Source organism: Orussus abietinus, unplaced genomic scaffold, assembly GCF_000612105.2.
Source record: "Orussus abietinus isolate OABI.00-Male unplaced genomic scaffold, Oabi_2.0 scaffold34, whole genome shotgun sequence".
NCBI lineage: Eukaryota > Metazoa > Arthropoda > Insecta > Hymenoptera > Orussidae > Orussus > Orussus abietinus.
Window position 1 is genome coordinate 716,739 of NW_019394290.1, and position 18,099 is coordinate 734,837.

The 18,099-nt window shown below is 46.0% G+C and overlaps 3 protein-coding genes across 4 annotated transcripts in view; 1 reads left to right on the forward strand and 2 right to left on the reverse strand.

Annotated features, from left to right (window-relative positions):
* Positions 1 to 1,723, reverse strand: part of LOC105696350 — a 76,165-nt gene extending 74,442 nt beyond the window's left edge. For both annotated transcript variants that reach the window (XM_023435001.1, XM_012418765.1), the window contains exon 1: positions 1,557 to 1,723. The gene's annotated coding sequence lies outside the window, so the exon portion shown is untranslated. The remainder of the gene's footprint in view (positions 1 to 1,556) is intronic.
* A 3,703-nt stretch (positions 1,724 to 5,426) lies between these two features.
* LOC105696331 (4-coumarate--CoA ligase 1) lies at positions 5,427 to 13,090 on the reverse strand. The gene is made up of 10 exons (XM_012418732.2): positions 12,481 to 13,090; positions 9,858 to 10,300; positions 9,001 to 9,208; positions 7,744 to 7,913; positions 7,456 to 7,651; positions 7,211 to 7,365; positions 6,936 to 7,119; positions 6,275 to 6,603; positions 5,999 to 6,194; positions 5,427 to 5,933 (listed from the first exon to the last, which is right to left on the reverse strand). The coding sequence occupies exons 2-10, from the start codon at positions 10,086 to 10,088 to the stop codon at positions 5,848 to 5,850; spliced, it is 1,755 nt and encodes a 584-aa protein (XP_012274155.1). The 5' UTR covers positions 10,089 to 10,300; positions 12,481 to 13,090; the 3' UTR covers positions 5,427 to 5,847.
* A 756-nt stretch (positions 13,091 to 13,846) lies between these two features.
* LOC105696343 lies at positions 13,847 to 17,967 on the forward strand. The gene is made up of 2 exons (XM_012418756.1): positions 13,847 to 14,027; positions 14,187 to 17,967. The coding sequence occupies exons 1-2, from the start codon at positions 13,955 to 13,957 to the stop codon at positions 17,831 to 17,833; spliced, it is 3,720 nt and encodes a 1,239-aa protein (XP_012274179.1). The 5' UTR covers positions 13,847 to 13,954; the 3' UTR covers positions 17,834 to 17,967.
* Positions 17,968 to 18,099: the final 132 nt, after the last annotated feature.

An 18,099-nucleotide genomic window follows, 5' to 3' on the forward strand; every position in this document is an offset into this window, starting at 1 on the left:
TGACCTATGGGCACCACATCGACAGAACTTCGACGAAAAAAAAAAAAGAATCGACCGATCGAGAAATAATTCCGCCTGGAACGATAAATTAATCTAAAGAGCGGAACCACTCCAGCGCGATTTGCGCGAAGGGGAAAATTTTCGAGAATCAAAATGGGAATGCGAAACGCAGGCCCTAAAGAAATAATGCTGACGAGCGGAATTAAATGACCTATTCCGTTTTATCGCGTTCGCGGTTATGAATGCTTTCAATACTTATGCAATTTATGCGAGTGCGCTCGCGTGCATTTCCGATGCGGATGCAAATTGGAGAGAACGGCCAAAGATTATAATTTATTTTTCCAGCGCACGTATCGAATCGACCGTTTCGAAGAATTATCGGCTGTTAACATGGATAAGCAATTATCTTAATTTTACAAGTTAACAAAAGTCGATCCGACACCACGCGAGTCGCTCCAAATTGCTGACTTCCTCGAAAATAGGGCGGACCGAGGCGAATTAAATAATTTATAAAAAAAGAATTCCCGAGTAGAAAAAGTAATACGCTTTTATCGGTGGCGACATGGGCAAATAAATGCAGTCGACCATTAGCCGCGCGGAAAAAGAATGAAGAATAAGGACAAAGATCAACTAGCAACCCCGGGAAAGGGGAATCGAGACAATTTTTTCCCTCTCGCAAATTATTTTCCCCCCGAAGCGAGCAACTTTTATTCAATGTATCTCTTGCCAGCCGCAAAGGAAATGGAGAGATTTATCTGACTTATTTCGAGCGAACCGCAGAACGTAAATAAATACGGAGCGAGGAATGGGGAAAAAAAAAATAGGCGAACTAAATCCTTCGGTTTGTAAATAGTGACTCCAGTCTTCGGGTAAGTAATCAGAGGTTGGACGGAAGTCAGGGTAATTGTAATGAACGACAAAAGGTCGACGACGTCGGATCATTGTACCTAGGGAGTACCTCGAAAACTCGTTTTTCCGAGTAATTCTCGTTTGGGGAAAAAGTTGGCCAGGCAGCGACCAATACGTTTAAACGGGAATTACCCGAGGGAATGAACTCTTCCCCAATGGAAAGTTAAGTTGATAAAAGTTTCGAGTTATCGCTTGCCGGGGTCGGTCCCAAGGTAAAATGGAAATTACGATATTCTTGAAATATTATCGTAACGCGGGCCGAGGCACCGACTTTTCCCGAAGAGTACTTCCGTAATTAGCCCTCGTTTTCAACTTCAAACGAGCACCGGTGCTTTTTGCGCAATGACCGACTCAATCGGCACCCTCGAGCCTCGCACAATATATCCACGGTAATCGCACATTCTCTTCGCAATAAAATACTACGAAAATACACGTCTAACCAGAATTTCTCAACTTCCATTTCTACTTGTACAGAGAATATTTCCTTCCATTTTGAGAAACTCGTAATTTAGAAAGAGGAAGGAAAGCGAACCTAACCTAAAATCGCAAACAGGTCCAGAATCGTTTCGCTTCATTTCCTCGCGAAGACAGCAAGACTCAAAGAAAACCAAGAATAGTCGGCGAACGTTCAGAGTCAGATGATATACCGTCGAAGGGTGTTGATAGGGGCTGATAGTTCGTGACTAGAGGTAGACAGCCTCCCGACGAACGGCACTCGTGGTGTCTTCTGGATTCAGCCGGGGAGAGGTGCGTGGAGGGCGCAGAGAGCGTAGACAGCGCGGAAGTCACGAACTGGCGACCCTCTCCGTTCAAGGGTGCGCGGACGACTGAGGGCAGGTTCGCCGAGTCTCGCCGCTACGCCGGTGGGTGTGTGCCGCGCAGCGCCGCCGTGGACCGCCGCGGTGGCGCCACGGCGAGACGAGGACGGAGCAAGGCGGGCGCAGCAAGAGGGAGAGAGACAACGAGAGCGACCGAGCACCCCCGTACGGACGGCTCGGACCCGGGAAAACCCCGAAAAGACCGAGCGGGCGGTCGGGAGGCTCCAGACTGCCGGAAAAAATATCCCTTCTACTCTCTTCACTCCAAATTTTCAACGTATATTACGAAAATAAAATAATTTACCACAAGAAACGTAAAAAACCAATAAATTACGTGACCAATCGGGACCCAATCCCCCAAGGATGGCACCGATTCGCAAACTTGCGGCGAACTAGAATTTAATTAACATTAAATTTCCCCCTTCGGTGTTTATGAAACTAATTGACGCTGTGTCCTTCTTTTATCTTTTGCATCTTTGCCGATAAGAAATACGACATTGGACCGTCAGAGTGCACCGAGACGTTCAGGGCGAAGCAAATCGACTCTAGTCGAGAAGAAATCACTCGAACGGATCGATGTTTGATTCCGACGACGGCGGAAACTTTATTCGGAAGATAAACGGTACTCTCGCCGGGTTGTTAAACTCGATAACACACTTCGCTTGGCGAGTAAATGCATTTTCGAAGTGTTCTCGTAGGCCGCAATCATATGTACGTGCTCGCGATTCGCACCGAGCTACGGGGAGCAATTATGGCGCATCAAGTGGAACGAAATTATTTCAGCCTCGAAAGAAAAAATATACATTCGCGCGGTGCACTTTGCCAAATGGAAAGTGTGGCTCCCAGAATTCCATGAAAGAATAATGCTAATGGTACAAGGCATAAATGAAATTAATTTCCCCTCGCTGTTTTCATTCCAATGGAATGTGCTGAGCTAACCGTGGAATGTGTACATATCCTGTCGCTGGAAAAAAATCTTTGGCAGGACATTTTGCGTTCCTTTTCTTCTGGAATACCCTAATGAGAAAAAGAGTACGGAGGGAGATTTTTTCGAGGCATCGGGGAGTCACGGCAAGAGATAAGAACGAGTTGATAAGCGAGTCCTTTGTTCCCGTGGCCTAGAGTCGTCGAGAGTTTGTTGGAACGGACAGAGGGAACGAGGAGCCTTCTGGACGGCCGTTGTCCAGTTTCCGTTGTCTGGCCGGAAGAAAGAGGTGGGAGAAAAGAAAAGCGAGAGGAAAACGCGCCAATTAACCGGCGCGGAGGTTTAGTGAACTCGGGAACAAAAAAGCTCCGACGTGCTGCCGGACGTACAATCCTGGAGTTGCTTTCTCCCCGCGGACGTGGGCACGACCTCGAATTTTCGGAGAATCTCTCCTCCACCTCCAAATCGTGCTCCAGAAATTTTATTTGCGCCCTCTAAATAAAATTTCTTCTTAGAGATCTTTAACAGGCGCGAGGAACGAAACGACATCAACGACCGGTCCGGAGGCAAAACGTGGGGACAGTTTTGAGGCCAAGTGACGAAAAGCATCCTAACGAGGCCATGGCGGGTCCTTTGTTTCCGCCTGGCCGAAAGAGGGTCTCCGGAAGGGCCGTTGCCCGGTTTCCGTTGTCCAGCTCCGAAGAAGAGTCATCGAAGAAAAGAAAGGCGCGCCGTTTAACACGGCGAAGAACGTGGAAGTTGAGCGGGCGCAAAAATAGAACGCTCCAGCGTCCAACCACCTACCTCCTCGTTCGTGTCACTGTCCTCATAGTTTATTCAACGGCTACCACTGGCGACCTCTTCTAGGTCCTCCCCGGCGTCACGACGACCCTCTAACCCGTTGACCACCACCCTACTAAATTCCGCCCCACTCAGATGCCTCCGATCCGCCTCCACCGGCCCTTATCATCCTCGTTCTGCCTCGGCTGCTGATTTACCCGCCCCATCGATTGCGCTATCGGCGTCCACTTGGCGGAAAACGTGCCTTCAAAATGCTGCAAACGACTTTTCGCATCTCGCTCCCTCACGGGCGACGCGAATAAATAAATTAATCATTTATACACGGAGACATGGAGTCGCCCGTTTCGACTCTTTTCTTCCCGGGTTTGATGCCAGCGGTAAATTTTTATAGGTTAGGTTAGGTCCAGAATTTGCCCTCCCGAAGAGGGGATCCGTGGACCCCTCGAGACTGGGGTCTCCGTGAAATTAATTCAGGAAATTGCGGTGCCGGAACCAGGAGGTCGGAGTGGCCGCCATTTTTCAATTCGCACGTCCCGCTGGCGATCGTCTCGTCCTACCCATAGAGCAAAAAGGAGCCGGGGTTTCGAATTAATATTCGAGCGGTGATTTATCGTGGGGAACCTGACGAGTGTATGCCGGCGACCTGCTTTAAATACGTTATTCTTGGCGATCCACGGTCGATAAACAACGGAAACTCCCGTAAATCCCCGCCGAGAGAGCCGTGCTTCGCCATATTGGAATCCCTGAGAACTTTTCGTTCCCTGCATTCTTCAATGGAATACGAGAGAAAGGAAAAGCGTAAACAGGCGCCCTTTTCAATTCCTCAATTCCGTCGGCCAGACCGGTGTAAAGCCATTCGAGAGAGAGCCGGTAGCGAGGTATGACGCGAATCTGGTTTCGCCCCCCTCCGTTAATGATTAATCCCACGCCTTCTTTGGCACTCATCGGAGCCCCAGTGGACTAATTAGGTGGCGCACGAGTCCCGCTTTGATCCCGTAAACTAATTACACCCTCGGTCTTTATGAATTTTCATTTCCTTTTTCGGCCAGACCCTCGCCGTGCCACCGACTCTCGTTTTTCCGCCCGGTTTCCTCGTCTTCGCAGCCGGCGTCGCGGCGCGTCATCGTCGGCCAGAAATCCAGACACAAAGCCGCCCTTCCTCGAGTTCTCACCCGGGCGCAATTACCGACGAGAGCGCCCAAGTATCATCGCCGGCGATATTGTCGCAAACGGAGAAAAATTATTTTTTGGACGCAACCGTGATGAATAATTACGGCTTAATGAGTGATGCATTTTAACCGCGGTGTTCTCGAGTTGCGTTTGAAATGAAAATGTCGAAAATTTCGACACGGAGCTACCCCCTGTGAAACATTTGGGTCTCGCAATCTCGTCCGGGTGCAATTACCTCGAGAACGCCGAGGCGTAATCAAGGCACGATTCTCTTAAAAAGAATTATAAAAAAAAAATTAAAATGCGACAGCTGAACGCAGCAGAGTCGTAAACGTTTAAGTCCCGAGTCTTAGTTGTGCGTTCGTTGGTTCTCTTTTGTACTGAAAATGCAGAAATTCTCCAGAATTACCGACGTCTGCTGCTCCAAAAAACAGGCACGTGAACCAGCTCGCGCCGTCCTGTCGAGTTTAACTAATTATAATTACCGCGCAATTAAACGTGTACCATGACGTCTCGTCTTCATTACTGGGAACACTCGGGTAAACTCTCTTTCTGAGAGGCGAGACTTTTCCGGACGTGGATATCGCGGAGTTTCCTTCTCCTGGCTCATGAGGCTCCTTTCGAGCGCAATTTTCACGCAAGCAACAGTCGGTTTTAATGCTGCCTTGTCGGGAACAATAAAACATGGCTGAGATCATTACATGGGATTTTCCGTCTAGAATTTCTTTCTCCTTCGAGCGAAATGAATTTTAAAAGGGACGTTCCGCTATAATAAAAGTGAATTTCCAGACCTTTCGGGTTAATTACAAGGTATGAAAATTATTATTATACCTACGCATTTTACAAAGGAGGCAACGAGGCACTGAATTTGTTTAAATAATAAAAACTGGCAGGCTCGGAGACCTTTTGTTAAACGTAATTTGTATTATAAATGCGCGAAACCTCCGCAGATAAAATGGGCATTCAGTTTATGAGACTTAAATTACAAATTCTAGTTTAGTATCATCAAAAGGTACATAAATTAACACATCATGACGTTATTGCACACATTCGACCTTACAATACATCCACCCGATTACATATATTTAATATTTACAAAGTATTGTGTTTGAAATTTAGCGGACGTCACGGCGCTTTCAAACATCCTGCAGGGATATCTCGCCGAAATTTTTCCGACGATGTTCGATGCATCTAATGACACCTTTCCGGTCATTCTTCGCAGCATCATTTCACGTATTCACTCTTCAGCTTCGACCGAAGTATTTTACCAGACGGGTTTTTAGGAATGTTGTCGACGAATACGACTCCTCCTAAAATAAATAGAAAATTTGACGTTTATCTCTTTTTTGATAATTCGGTATAAAAGTCGACGTACCTCGGAGTTGCTTAAATTCGGCCACTTGTTTCTTGACAAAATTCTGAATTTCCTCCTCTGTCAGTTTGCTTTCTTTTTTCTTCATGACGAATGCACGAGGCACTTCTCCGCACCTCTCGTCCGGCACGCCAATTACCGCAGCTTCTTCAATGTCTGGATGAGTTCTCAAGAGGGCTTCCAGTTCAGCAGGAGGCACCTAAGCGTTTTCAAAAAATTTTCTCAATTTCGGTCAACCTCAAATCTGCGTTACGGTACCCAAAATCACTGGAAATCTACCTGGAATCCTTTCACCTTGATAAGTTCCTTCAGTCTGTCGGTGATGAAGAAGTCGAATTCTTCATCGTAATAGGCAAGGTCCCCGGTCTTTAACCAACCATCTTCGTTGATGATTTCCCGAGTAGCCTTCTCGTTTTTGTAATACGCCAACATGACGTGTGGCCCTCTCACCCATAATTCGCCGGTTTCTCTCGGAGCCTTCACGTCCTTATTCGTGATGGGGTCCACCAATCGCGCCTCGCTGTTACAGATCGGTCTGCCGATGCTGTTGAACTTCTTACTGGATTTCTCGAGGAAAGTCACGGGAGACGTCTCCGTCAAACCGTAGCCTAGAAGTTATAGAACGTTCTCAAAGTGAAATAAATCAATCAGTAAATGAATAAACCATTCTTTATTTACATTACGGCCTTAGGTGCATGCAAAGTTCTTGGAGGAGTATTAATGCCGTGTCTTTGATTGAATTGCAAAATTTGTTTGCGCGAGCAACATGAGTCGGTGCGTTTAACGTGATTGAATATGCAAAATTAGATACAAATTTCGTTCCCGAATTATTTCAAGTACAGGCTACACTACCAAGTTTTTCATTTTTTTAATTAACGTTCCGAGCCCTACGTTCTTACGAGCATTTTACTTTTATAACGGATAATAACTCTTGACTTACCTTGGTAAAATGACACTTTACTTTTATCCAGTTGGAATTTCTCATAAAATCGACGGACGTCACCATCGCCAATGGGTGCAGCTCCGCTGATGACACTGTGGACATTTTCCAAGTGATGTTTCTTTACCAGCGGAGAGATTCCCAGGAAAAGGATGATCGGCGGGGCGCAGAACAATACGGTAGCCTGCAAACCGATAAATGTCATTCTTTTTTTATTGTCGTTTCAGTTTGGAATTCGTCGATTTTTTACTCCAATCTTTTGCATCATTCCGGACCTTGTACTTATCCAAAACGCTGACGTAAAGCTCTGGCAGGAATTTCGGTAAAGTGACCAGCTTCGAGCCGGCCGCCAATCGCGGCAACATTATCGAGTTCATCCCGTAAATGTGGAAAAGTGGTAAAACGGTCGGCATCACTTCTTGGAAGGTATCTGAAAGGGACCATTAACAGAAATTACGGATCGTCTCATTTTCCTGAGATTTTAAATCATTCCTCTTTTTTCCTCCCTTCGGATTTCTACCTGTGGTGGGATTCCAGGCTTCCTGGCCTATTGTATTCTCCATCATCTCGATATTGCTAACGAGGTTCATGTGCGACAGCATGACACCTTTTGGCAGGCCAGTGGTCCCGCTCGAGTAAGGTAGAGCTGCCAAGCTGTTTGGTGACCACGGATACTGCGGCACGGCCGGCAGAGATTTACCCTTCTCGATCAAATCCTTGAAGTTGAAAATTATTATTAAAAAAATTAGGACCTATCCGGAAAATCACTGCTCGTGGCCCTCGTCGATCAGGAACAAAATGAAGTTACCTGGAATGGTATCCCTCCCTCGGGAATAGGCCCCGTGCCATCGTCGACCACTATTACGGGAGCTTTAATTGGCTTCAGGACACTCGCAGCTTCCAGGACCGTATTGGCGATTTCCACACTCGTGATGACACCCTTCGCGTCCGAGGAAATTAACTGCCTCGAGATTTCGCCTGGAAATTGCCATTCCTTTTTTTCAATCCGAAGAAACTACCGGGAACGACCAATTCGATGCAATTTACTCCGCCGAGGGATTGATCCCTCTGGTACGGACGTGCACCTGTCGCAGCTTCGGTTTCTTAGACGTCTTAGACCGACTCACTGAACTATAGTGGACCGACGTTGGCAGAAGGTATGAATTAAGGTACGAGTCGATTTCGATTGTTTTTTTTTACAGAGTTTTTAGAATGAATTTGTAGGGTGCAAGTCGATTTTCAGCTCACTTAAGGTACAGTTTTGGGAGGGACAGGGATGATCCCTGCGTGTCCCCTGAAATATATGAAATATTGCTTGAGCGACATACCGATATGATAAGGATAGTAATAAGCCGTTTAATTAATGATTTAACTTATTAAATCATTCATGCATTTATTTGGCAACGAATGAGTCATTACTTGATTACGGTAAGATTAAGAAATTAAATGTTTTTTCAAATTACTGATACGTGCTCTTCGCGTACCTTTGCCCAGCGTAATCCGTTTCACTGGATTACCGATTTATCGCGGTATTAAATTCTGTACGATTATCTAGCGCGGCTATTAAATAACGAATTTGCAATTACTGTGGGCATGGCATGTAAACAGCGTATTACAACAAGTACACGACGTTCCGCGCACCTTTACTCTCCGGTATCTTTTTTTTTTATTGCAGATAAATGTATGATTCAAAAATACGATTTATCAATTTGGTGCGTCTATGATCGATCACGCCGGTATCGACTATGACCCACCAAAGCGATAAGAGAATTTATGGGAAACTCTCGACCGCCTGCGCTCTCGTTACGAGGATCTTATCCTTAACGATACAAATCGGTCCGTTTGAACCGTGTGCTGATAACGTTATCAATTTGCTCTCGTATTCTGTAACCCGCAATTACTCCGTGACTTCCATAATTCCAAATTGTACATTTACGGTCGACCGTTACATAAAGGACGTCTCGCCGCAGTCTCCGCGAGTCATGGTTATTACCTGAACTGATTTATCGCAAAAAAATAAGAAAAATTTATTCTATTCACGTACGATAAAAAACTCTTTACTCACCAACTGTGTAAAATGGATTGACGGTAGTCACGACCAGACCAGCCTCCAAAGCTCCCAGAAACGAAATTCCATGTTCTGGCATATTTGGTAAAATTATGGCAATGACATCTCCTCTTTTTAGACCCATATTTAATAAACTTCTCGCCACGTAGTTCGAATAGTCCCTTGATTGGGCATAGGTGTATTTTCTCCCCGTTGCCCCACATTCCTGCGGGGAAAAAAAATGATTCGTTAATCAATGGACAATTACGAGCAAAATGTTACCGAAAATTTCCAGAGCTGCCAGTTTTTGGAGAAACTTAGCCATCCGAAGCTCCAGAAAGACAATTAAAAAATAACGCCAAAGTTCTTTATGGAAATTTCGGGGAGTTTTAAAAGTCCCCACCGGAGATATGCGACTGCCGATTCCAATGAAATATGAAAATGCAACGTTTACGTACCGAACTTCCAGCGCAACTTAAGTTTCTACTTAGAATTATTCTTCCCCGGAGTTCCGCAAAGCTCCGAGAGCTTCCTTATGAATAATTAATGGCGCCCTGTAATTAACACGCGGCTTTCTTCGTCACGAGGCGCATTCCCCGTCGCCATACTTTGCAAACAATTTCAAGGCAAACTTTTGACAGACATGACTGATGCACCCAACGTCAATGCTTTCAGCCGGCCGAACCGTAAACATTTAACTTGGCTTCGTGAATTATGCATTGCAATTCTTGCATCAAACTGAAAGACACATCTATCCACCCTGCCCCTTGACCACAACTCGACAAGGAATATTTTTCAAACAATTTTTCCCGGGCTTTAGTAAAATGTTGCAATTTCTAATAAAATCCCAGCTCAGTGAGAGCACCTTCACTCACCATCGCTATTTTATTTTCATATTGGGTATAGTTCCTCCAGGTGTACTCGTGAACCGGCATTTCGGGGATGGGAATGGACCCATAAGGAGAGGGAATGATTTTCTCGCCGCTGGTCCCATCGATGATCTTGACGCGCGGCAGATTGGAGACGCATCTGCGATGTCCCCGGATTTTGGCCCCATTTTCCAGGGCCAGGAGCAGCTTCTGGGAGGTCCTGGCGAATTTGGCCATGTCGAGTGGAGGCGAATCGAACGTCTTTTCCTGGTCTCGTCAACGTCGAGAGTTCTCCGACGCTCTCTCGGCAGTGTTCAGGGTTTGTATGAATCCTGCCGCGCGGATTCTCACGAAACGCCCTTCCCTCTTGACTTTTGACTCCGTGAGAGCACTTCACTCGAGTAACAAGCACAATCACGTCTCCCCCCACACCGCCGATGTCGTTGACGCTGCAAAAATGACCGCGATAACAAACCGCAACGTATATTTGCGCAATACCGCCCACGAGATCGGCCGACTGCGCGTCCACCGGCCGCCTTCGGCCCAACCGCACCAAATTGAACTAAATTAACCCTTTTGCTTGGTTATTTTGCGTGTCTAATCATGCAACCGTAAAAACAAATCAGTTAAGCGAGCCGTTGACGACATTCACTGGTTTCTTCAGAACAATTTTTTCTTAATTGCGTGCACCTGCAGGTTTTACGGTGACCGAGCAGAAGCCGAGTTGTTTGGATGCAGGTTTTCAGGTCGGAGAACGGTTTTCGATGAAATTTCCGAGCGGAATCGATAGACCCCCGCCTTTCGCGATGATAAACGTCCGCGCATCGTCACGAGGTCGAGATTGTCGGGACCGAGCCCCTCTGATAACGCGACGAGCCATTTCTCGGAGAGTATGTATCCGAAGCCGTCTCGTCGCCTCCCAAGAAGAGCCTTGCTTTCTTCGCGAGAACGAGGAGAGTAGATTAGATACTCCCCAATCCACTTTGCACCGATAATGGCCTGTCAATTGACTTCTCTGCGTCCATCGACGTAACCTTTGGAGTTTGCCCCTGAAACCGGCGTGACGGCAACTTCTACGTCCGCTGTTCGCACCCTAGGCTTTATCACGGAGAGACGAAGCATATCGTCTCTTTTTTTTCGTCTTTGAAAAGAGATTGTTTGCTCGCGTATCCCGGTGCTCTCTTCTTCTGGTGAAAGATTAATTTTGTTTCGGCTACTATGTCAGGGTCGGTTTAGAGTTTGTACAACAGTGACTTCAAATTGTCCGAACTGCAAGCAAATTGGTTCTAGAAATAATTTATACGCGTTTAAAGAGTCCGCAATAAGCTATGATATCCCAGCATTATTGCACCTCTTATATCGAGCTGTGTAAATGTTTTTTTCGAAAACGGTCAAGCCTTGATTATCGCAAACTTTGGCCGAATGTCGTTTTCCGCGGAATCTAATCGAGTAACTGCTTGATACCATTTGCCCTAAGGACTTCCCGTTCTAAACGAAGGTAGCAGAACGTAAGCCGATAATAAAAAATAATTGTAAATATTTAAAGAACGGAGCATATGCAGTGTGTATCTCTAATGATAACGATAATGCAGGTGTAAGGTGAACGATGAACCCAAACCGGTATTTACTCCCTCCAGGATTCGCTAGACCAAGTCAAGGCTGCCTAATTTGATAGAAACAAGGGGAAGATCTCCGAAGATTATCAAAACCGTCCACATAGTCGCGTTTAACCAGACTTCCCGGCGATCCCGAAAGAGAGAGTGCGAAAATCCAGAGCAAGGAGGGAAACTCGTCCTAGAAGTCGCGCCGAGCTGCAACTTGGCAAATTGTCGCGACAAGTCGTGGAATGCTCGCTCACCAAAATGGTGTTCGTTCCCTAAAGTAGACCGAAAAGACCTTGGGCAAGTCGACTTGCCCTGAAACGAACCAGCTTTCCCGTTTGCCGCATTTACCGCACCTCCACTTGTTCCTTCGGACCTGTTATCGTTCACCCCTCCACTCGATTCGGTCACCTACCTCTCCGGCAGGAGCCTTTTAAAGGAATCTTCTCTTCGAGCCAACCGACCTGGAGAAATCTACCGTCAAGCGGGGTTTACTACCGCGGTCGCGGATAAGCGACATCTAAACGACAGAAAACGTCAAATTCGAGGTTTTAGGATCTGATACCTTAATGACATAACGATACCAAAGATCTCATCAAACCGTACCCATTTCTCTCGGAAAAGGAAAGGAAGCTACGATAAGCTATTTATATCCACCGGCCCAAAGATATCTCCTTTATACGGGAATTGAGTGTCCAGTTTCCTCAACCGCGAGGCACCTGTTTTCTTCTCCACTTTCGAAGCACGATTTCAATGGAAAATCCTCCGCGAGCTTGTTAAATATTGCGGCATCAATGCGTGAACCGAGGTACTGTTCCCAAGCTTATTAAAAGTCCTACTGAAATTCTACACTCAATGCCGCGAAACGTTCTGAATGTGCACTTTCATGCGCCCGAAGAATAGCCTTTAATGCTCATCCCGAGCGAGGGCCGGCGCTGCAGACGCGTTTTTATCCGTTTCTTTTTTCCGACTGTAAATATATTCCGGAGGCAGCCGAAGCCTCGGGTACCGAATACTCGAACAATTACCTGTACTCTCTGGGCGCTCGTATTCTTCTTGTAATTTGCAACCGACCGTGCCGGTTGCGGTCCTTGAACCATGAGCAAGGTGGGAGATATTGTGCGACTCGTTCGACACGTCGTTTTTTTTTTTTAACCAAGAGATGTGTGGGGCTTCCGTGAAGAAGAGACTTGTTACGCAATCATTACCGTAGGTAAGGCTGTTTTACCGTGACCGCTTCTGTCACCGTGAGTTCAACTGTACTCCGCACGCTCTGATGATTACAGAACACAAACTTTTTTTTTTTTTCAGAAACGTAATAGACGTAAGAACAAACTTTGCGTAAATGAAACATTCAAAATAGCGTCCATGAATAAATCCGTGCAATATTGTCTTGACCTATGTCATCCTTTCGGTAATAATCATGAAATAAATAGAGACTCTAATTTCGTGAGAGCGGAATAGAGGTAAACCTTGGCTGTCAGAAGTGATACGTCCCGCGGAGAGTGATAAGACTGCGTGGATCGTGCCACGCGAGACACGAGGTCTCTTGCCGGAAGATATAGAAAAAAAAAAAATTGGACAAACACCGAATTTCAAGCACGGCCTCGACTGTCAAGAATGACAGATTCCGTGGTAGCCGACGAGAGCTTCGTTCCGTCACAATGGCGACAAACTCGGTTGGCCAACTGTTGGAGCATGTTTACTAGGCATAAGAGTTTTGTAGGCACAGGTGAACCGAGCCGAAACTTGGGGGCCGGAATTGTTGACTCGGATGGTAATGCCTCCTCTGGTGCGGCGATGGTGGATCATGATCCGCCATCTGGCGGTCTACCTCTGCTCGCTGACGGAATGCTCGGAAGATGCGGCAGAGAATTATCTCTTATCATTTCGACGCATCATTCTAAATGATAAAATACCAGGAGTGCAGAAAAATTGCAGGAATGGAGTAAACATTTTTTTCGACATTTTTCTTAAGCCGATTCGTGAATTTTTCGAGATTTTCTCCAATACTTCGATTCTTTTTTAATTCCCGATTTCTTATCTAATATAAATTTGCGTATTACATGAAACAAAACTGTATTACGAATGGAGGAGTTGTTAACTCGTTTAGCAAAATTGTGGAAACCAGCAAAAGTGGATCAGGCAATAATCAAGTGTCATTAAATTAATCGGGCATTTCGACTTGTGGTCGAGACTTTGGGTTATAAACTAGGAAGCACCGTTTTGTCGACGTATCGAGGCGATCGGTTTTTTCAAACGGAAACGGCATATTTTGCCAATCGGCCGACGAAGTACCTCACGATCGAGCCGTTAAGCGATTAATTGGAATTCGATTAGAGATTTGAATCGCTCGTTAGGCTCGACTCGGTCGGCCGAACGATCGACATCGCTAGAAGTCCGGAATCGATAGGTCGATTTCAAGGAGCTTTGCAGAGTGATTTCGGATATCACGGACCGAGTGTGACCATTCTCGTAATTTCGGGACAATTTAAAAAAAAAATGACTCTTCTTGGGCACGCGCTGCGAACCGCCATGTTCTGCCTGGCCGTCATCGAAACGCGTACCGTCACTGGTGAGATAAATCATTAGAAAAAATTCTAACGATTGAGAATTTTTAATTCCTTGTATAAAGTCTCCTAGAAATGCTTCTGAATTTTTTTCCCTTCCCTGGGAAACCAGGATTTGAAGGTGACAATTTTTTCCTAAGTATTCTGACGATCAGAGGATTCAGTTCCAGGCAAGCCGATGGTCTTGAACCAGGCCTCGATGGACGTGGGGAACATCATTTCCGTGGTCATCCCAGAAAATCCAGAGGACACCATAAACGTGGACAAGTTGACCCAAGATTTCCGGAGACAGCTGGAAAGGATCAGGAAGGTGAACCGAGCGTCGAAGGTGGAGCAGAGCTTGTCGACCCTGAAGGGGGTTTTGCCGGAACTCTCGTTCGAGGAGAAGCGCAAAACCCTTCCAGTACTCCGCAAAGTTCTGCGACCTCGGGTAAAAACCGCGAATCACTATTCTAGAACCGCACAAGGAGCAAGAAGTTCGAAAACTCAGGGGGGTCGCAACTCCCAGATGAACGAGAACGGTAAGAATGGGTTCTCCAGCCCCAACGAGCTGGTCCATCGGGCCTATGGGGTGAAAAGGGACATGGGGACCCTGATAGAGAATAGGACAGACCTTGGGGAAGACGCGAAACTTAACGACGTGGAGACCGAACAGTTGATGCCCTACTACAGGGTGAAGAGCCATCACAGACCGATCGTGGGATCAAGGATGAACAATTGCACACCGCGAGCGGTTGCCATTGGACGATTGGCCTCTTATGTAAATTCGGGAAAAGGCTACGGGATGCCCGAGACCTCCAACATCTGCAGCTTTAAGCTGAGCAGCAAATCCCAGCACGGCAACCCGAATCTGATGGCCCCGGTCGACGACAAGGATCCTCTGGTCGAAGGCAACGAGATGCAAGATTTTTCAAGACCTGGAAAAATCCAGTCCACACCAGCAGCTCTCTGCAGACACACGAAACGGAAACGCATGCACCCTGATCTTGTGGACCAGTCGAGGTACTCTCAGAGGATGGCCGACTTCAAGAACGTTAAGCTCTTCCAAGTGGTCAACAAGCCATACGGTCAGGTGCACAGAAATCTCACTCCAGAAGTGGAGGAAGTCGTAGTTGGTAGCGATTTTCTGAAGAAGATTATCGGGGATATCAAAGACGGTGGGATCCTCGAGGAGATCTTGAAGAGGGTGAAGATGTCGAAATACAGGGAGTCGGGGAAGAGGTCCGATCACGAGGATGCCGGTAGGTCGGATGCCGAAGAGGTGAAGTTGACCCAGGAGAAGGACTTGTACAAGAGTCGTCGGTTCTCGGATGACCGTAGATCCTCGTTGGCATCGGATGCTGCGGATCCGTTCCCTGCCACCAGGAAAGTGGCCAGAACGATCGTTGGCGATCAGCCTGGTCAGTCTAGAGCTCTCCAAGATTTTCCTTCCAATTGTTCGAGAGGGCTGGACGGTCAATTGGACTGTAAAGATATGGTAGACCACATTGAGGAGAGAAATGGACCCTTCGACGAGGTTCCCGAAGAAGTCGGATTCGGGAACAATGGCAGCGTTCTTGATCGGGCTCCGGATCGCAAGACGCTGCTGGATGTCGCGGATTTCTATGGCTACGTCGCGGAGAAGATGAAGAACCGCGACTTGGATTCGACTTTGAGGAAGCCCGAGATGAAGACCAGCAGAGGGTGCAAAAGAAGGGCGCGACGATCCGCTGAAAAATTGGCGAAAAATTCAGATCAAGAGAAGACGAAGAGCTCCACCAGGCTTGCGAAGCTCCGCAAAGCATTCAGTTTCCCGTTTAAAAAATCCCTCTTCAAGAAGAAGGACTTCAAACTGGCTGCTGATTCAGGAAAGTCCACTGACAGGTCGGGTAGACCTGGGGCCTCGTTCCTCGAAAAATCCAAGAAAAGTCGGAAACGGAGATCCAGCGATTTTCGTCCGAACAATACGAAGTCGAATGAATTGCTCAACCCCGTTAATGCAATTAATTATTCACTATCTTTTCTCCCGAAAAATAATACTACGAACATTTCTGTGCTTGCTACAGCCGAGGCAATAAATAATTCGAGCATCATTGGAAACGTTTCCATGGATGTTGTAAAGCCAGCGATGACATTCAATGACAGTTATCTTGGAAAAAAGTTCGAAGAGCCGTCGATGGACGCCATCACAAATTTTTCCGATTCTGATTTTCCATTTCCGTGGAATGATTCCTTCAGAAGGGATTATTTTAAAAATTTCCAGGACTCGCGCGGTTTTCATTTTCCCTCTTTTAAAAATGGCTCGACTTTCGGTACTGTCGAGGACTCCTCGATGACGGAAAACTTCGAATTTCCGACTCAATTCTTCAAAGAATTTGGATCTTGGGTCGCGAATTTAGTTAATTCTAAACGGAAGTCTGGAGAGACCGTCTCGATACATTTCGATGTCAATGTCACTGACGGAAAATCCAGGGGGAGAATATCAAACACAAAACACGTCGACAACTCCAGTCCCTTATCGTCATCGAATTTTATGAACTCTGATCCAATTTTTAATGACAGAGAATTTATACCCCGACTGCCATTTGACCCGCCAAGTGACGCCATTTACACCTCGAATTTAAATTCTTGGGGTTCTCCAATTAATTTATCACCAACATTTCACGACAATCCAAGGAACTCCGACGCTTGGAGTTATGTGCCCCACAGAATGACACCAATTGGGAATATATTTAAATCATTATTCAACAATAATAAACCAATCTCAAGAGATTTCAGTTTTCCATCAATCGACGTTCCCTCCGATGTTGCTACTAAACATAAAAAATTATCTGGCATTGTTGGAACACCCGCAAAAATCGCGGACAATTTTACAGGATTGACGATTTTTCACAACACTTCGGGGGTTTTATTGAGTCAGAGAGATTTACGTAATAATGACAGTACCGGAAACGTTCTTAATTTGACACTGCTTGGGAGTAACAATAATACTACTGATAGAGGTATGGAGAAAAATAACAGCGGAATAAATAGTAATTTAGGAATAAATTACAATATTTCGAGGATCAATAACGAGAAAATGACAGAAAATATTACAACAAGCGAAAACATAACGAAAGGTGTAATGAAAACCGATAACTCGAGTATATTTCATGGTACTTCTATAAGTGATAATGAGAGGGTAGAAGGGAACTCAACAGGAAGTACTCGCTTAGGAATAAGCGGTAACGTAACGAGGGATGATAACTTAATGACAGCTGACAACACGACTAGAAGCGACAATGCGATAAAACCGGACGTGGCATCGAGTGACGGTTTGTCGATTAACGAGACCGCGGCATCGAGAAATGGCTCTATAGAAAATGATAATGTAAATGATAACGCTACGAAACATGAAAATACACCCAGGAGCAATAATTTGACAACTGCGAATGGAGAAACAAATAACGAGAGAAATGAAAACGCAACGAAAATCGACAATTCAACGATTATCAGCATCGGGACAAGACGTGACACTGAAATAAAAGGAAACGTAACAAGAATGGACAACCTAACGAAAATCGATAACTCAGAGGCGAATGGAAATTTCTCTAAAAGTGACAGTGCAATCATCGGCGTTAAAAGTCATTCGAAAGAGATCGCCGATTACATCCGGAAGCTCGTGTCAAAAATGTACGCGAATGCCGAACGAGCTTCAGAAGACAATTCCAGTGGAACGATTCATCAACCCATCTATAGCTTGTCGAGGGAGGAAATTTCGAAGGGGATAAACGAAACCCTTTTCCCCCTTCTCGATGCCCTGAAGCACTCGCGCGGGAATTCTAGCTCGTGATTTTTTGCCTATCCGTACCAATTTTAAGGATGGTGGTCCTGTAAAATTTCAAGCAACCCTTGTGATTATTACCTAACGTTTTTGTATGTGCCATGTATCTCGAGAAATAAAAATAAATGTGAAGTATCCCTTCGTACACCTTGTTCCTCTAGGAGTCGGCAAAAGTACCCTAGTCGACAAAGGAGTAAGGCAAAGTTGCGACGATCCTTGCAGCAGTGACGCATCCCTGCGCGTAGGCGATCGGAAATGCATCGAAGCACGGACGC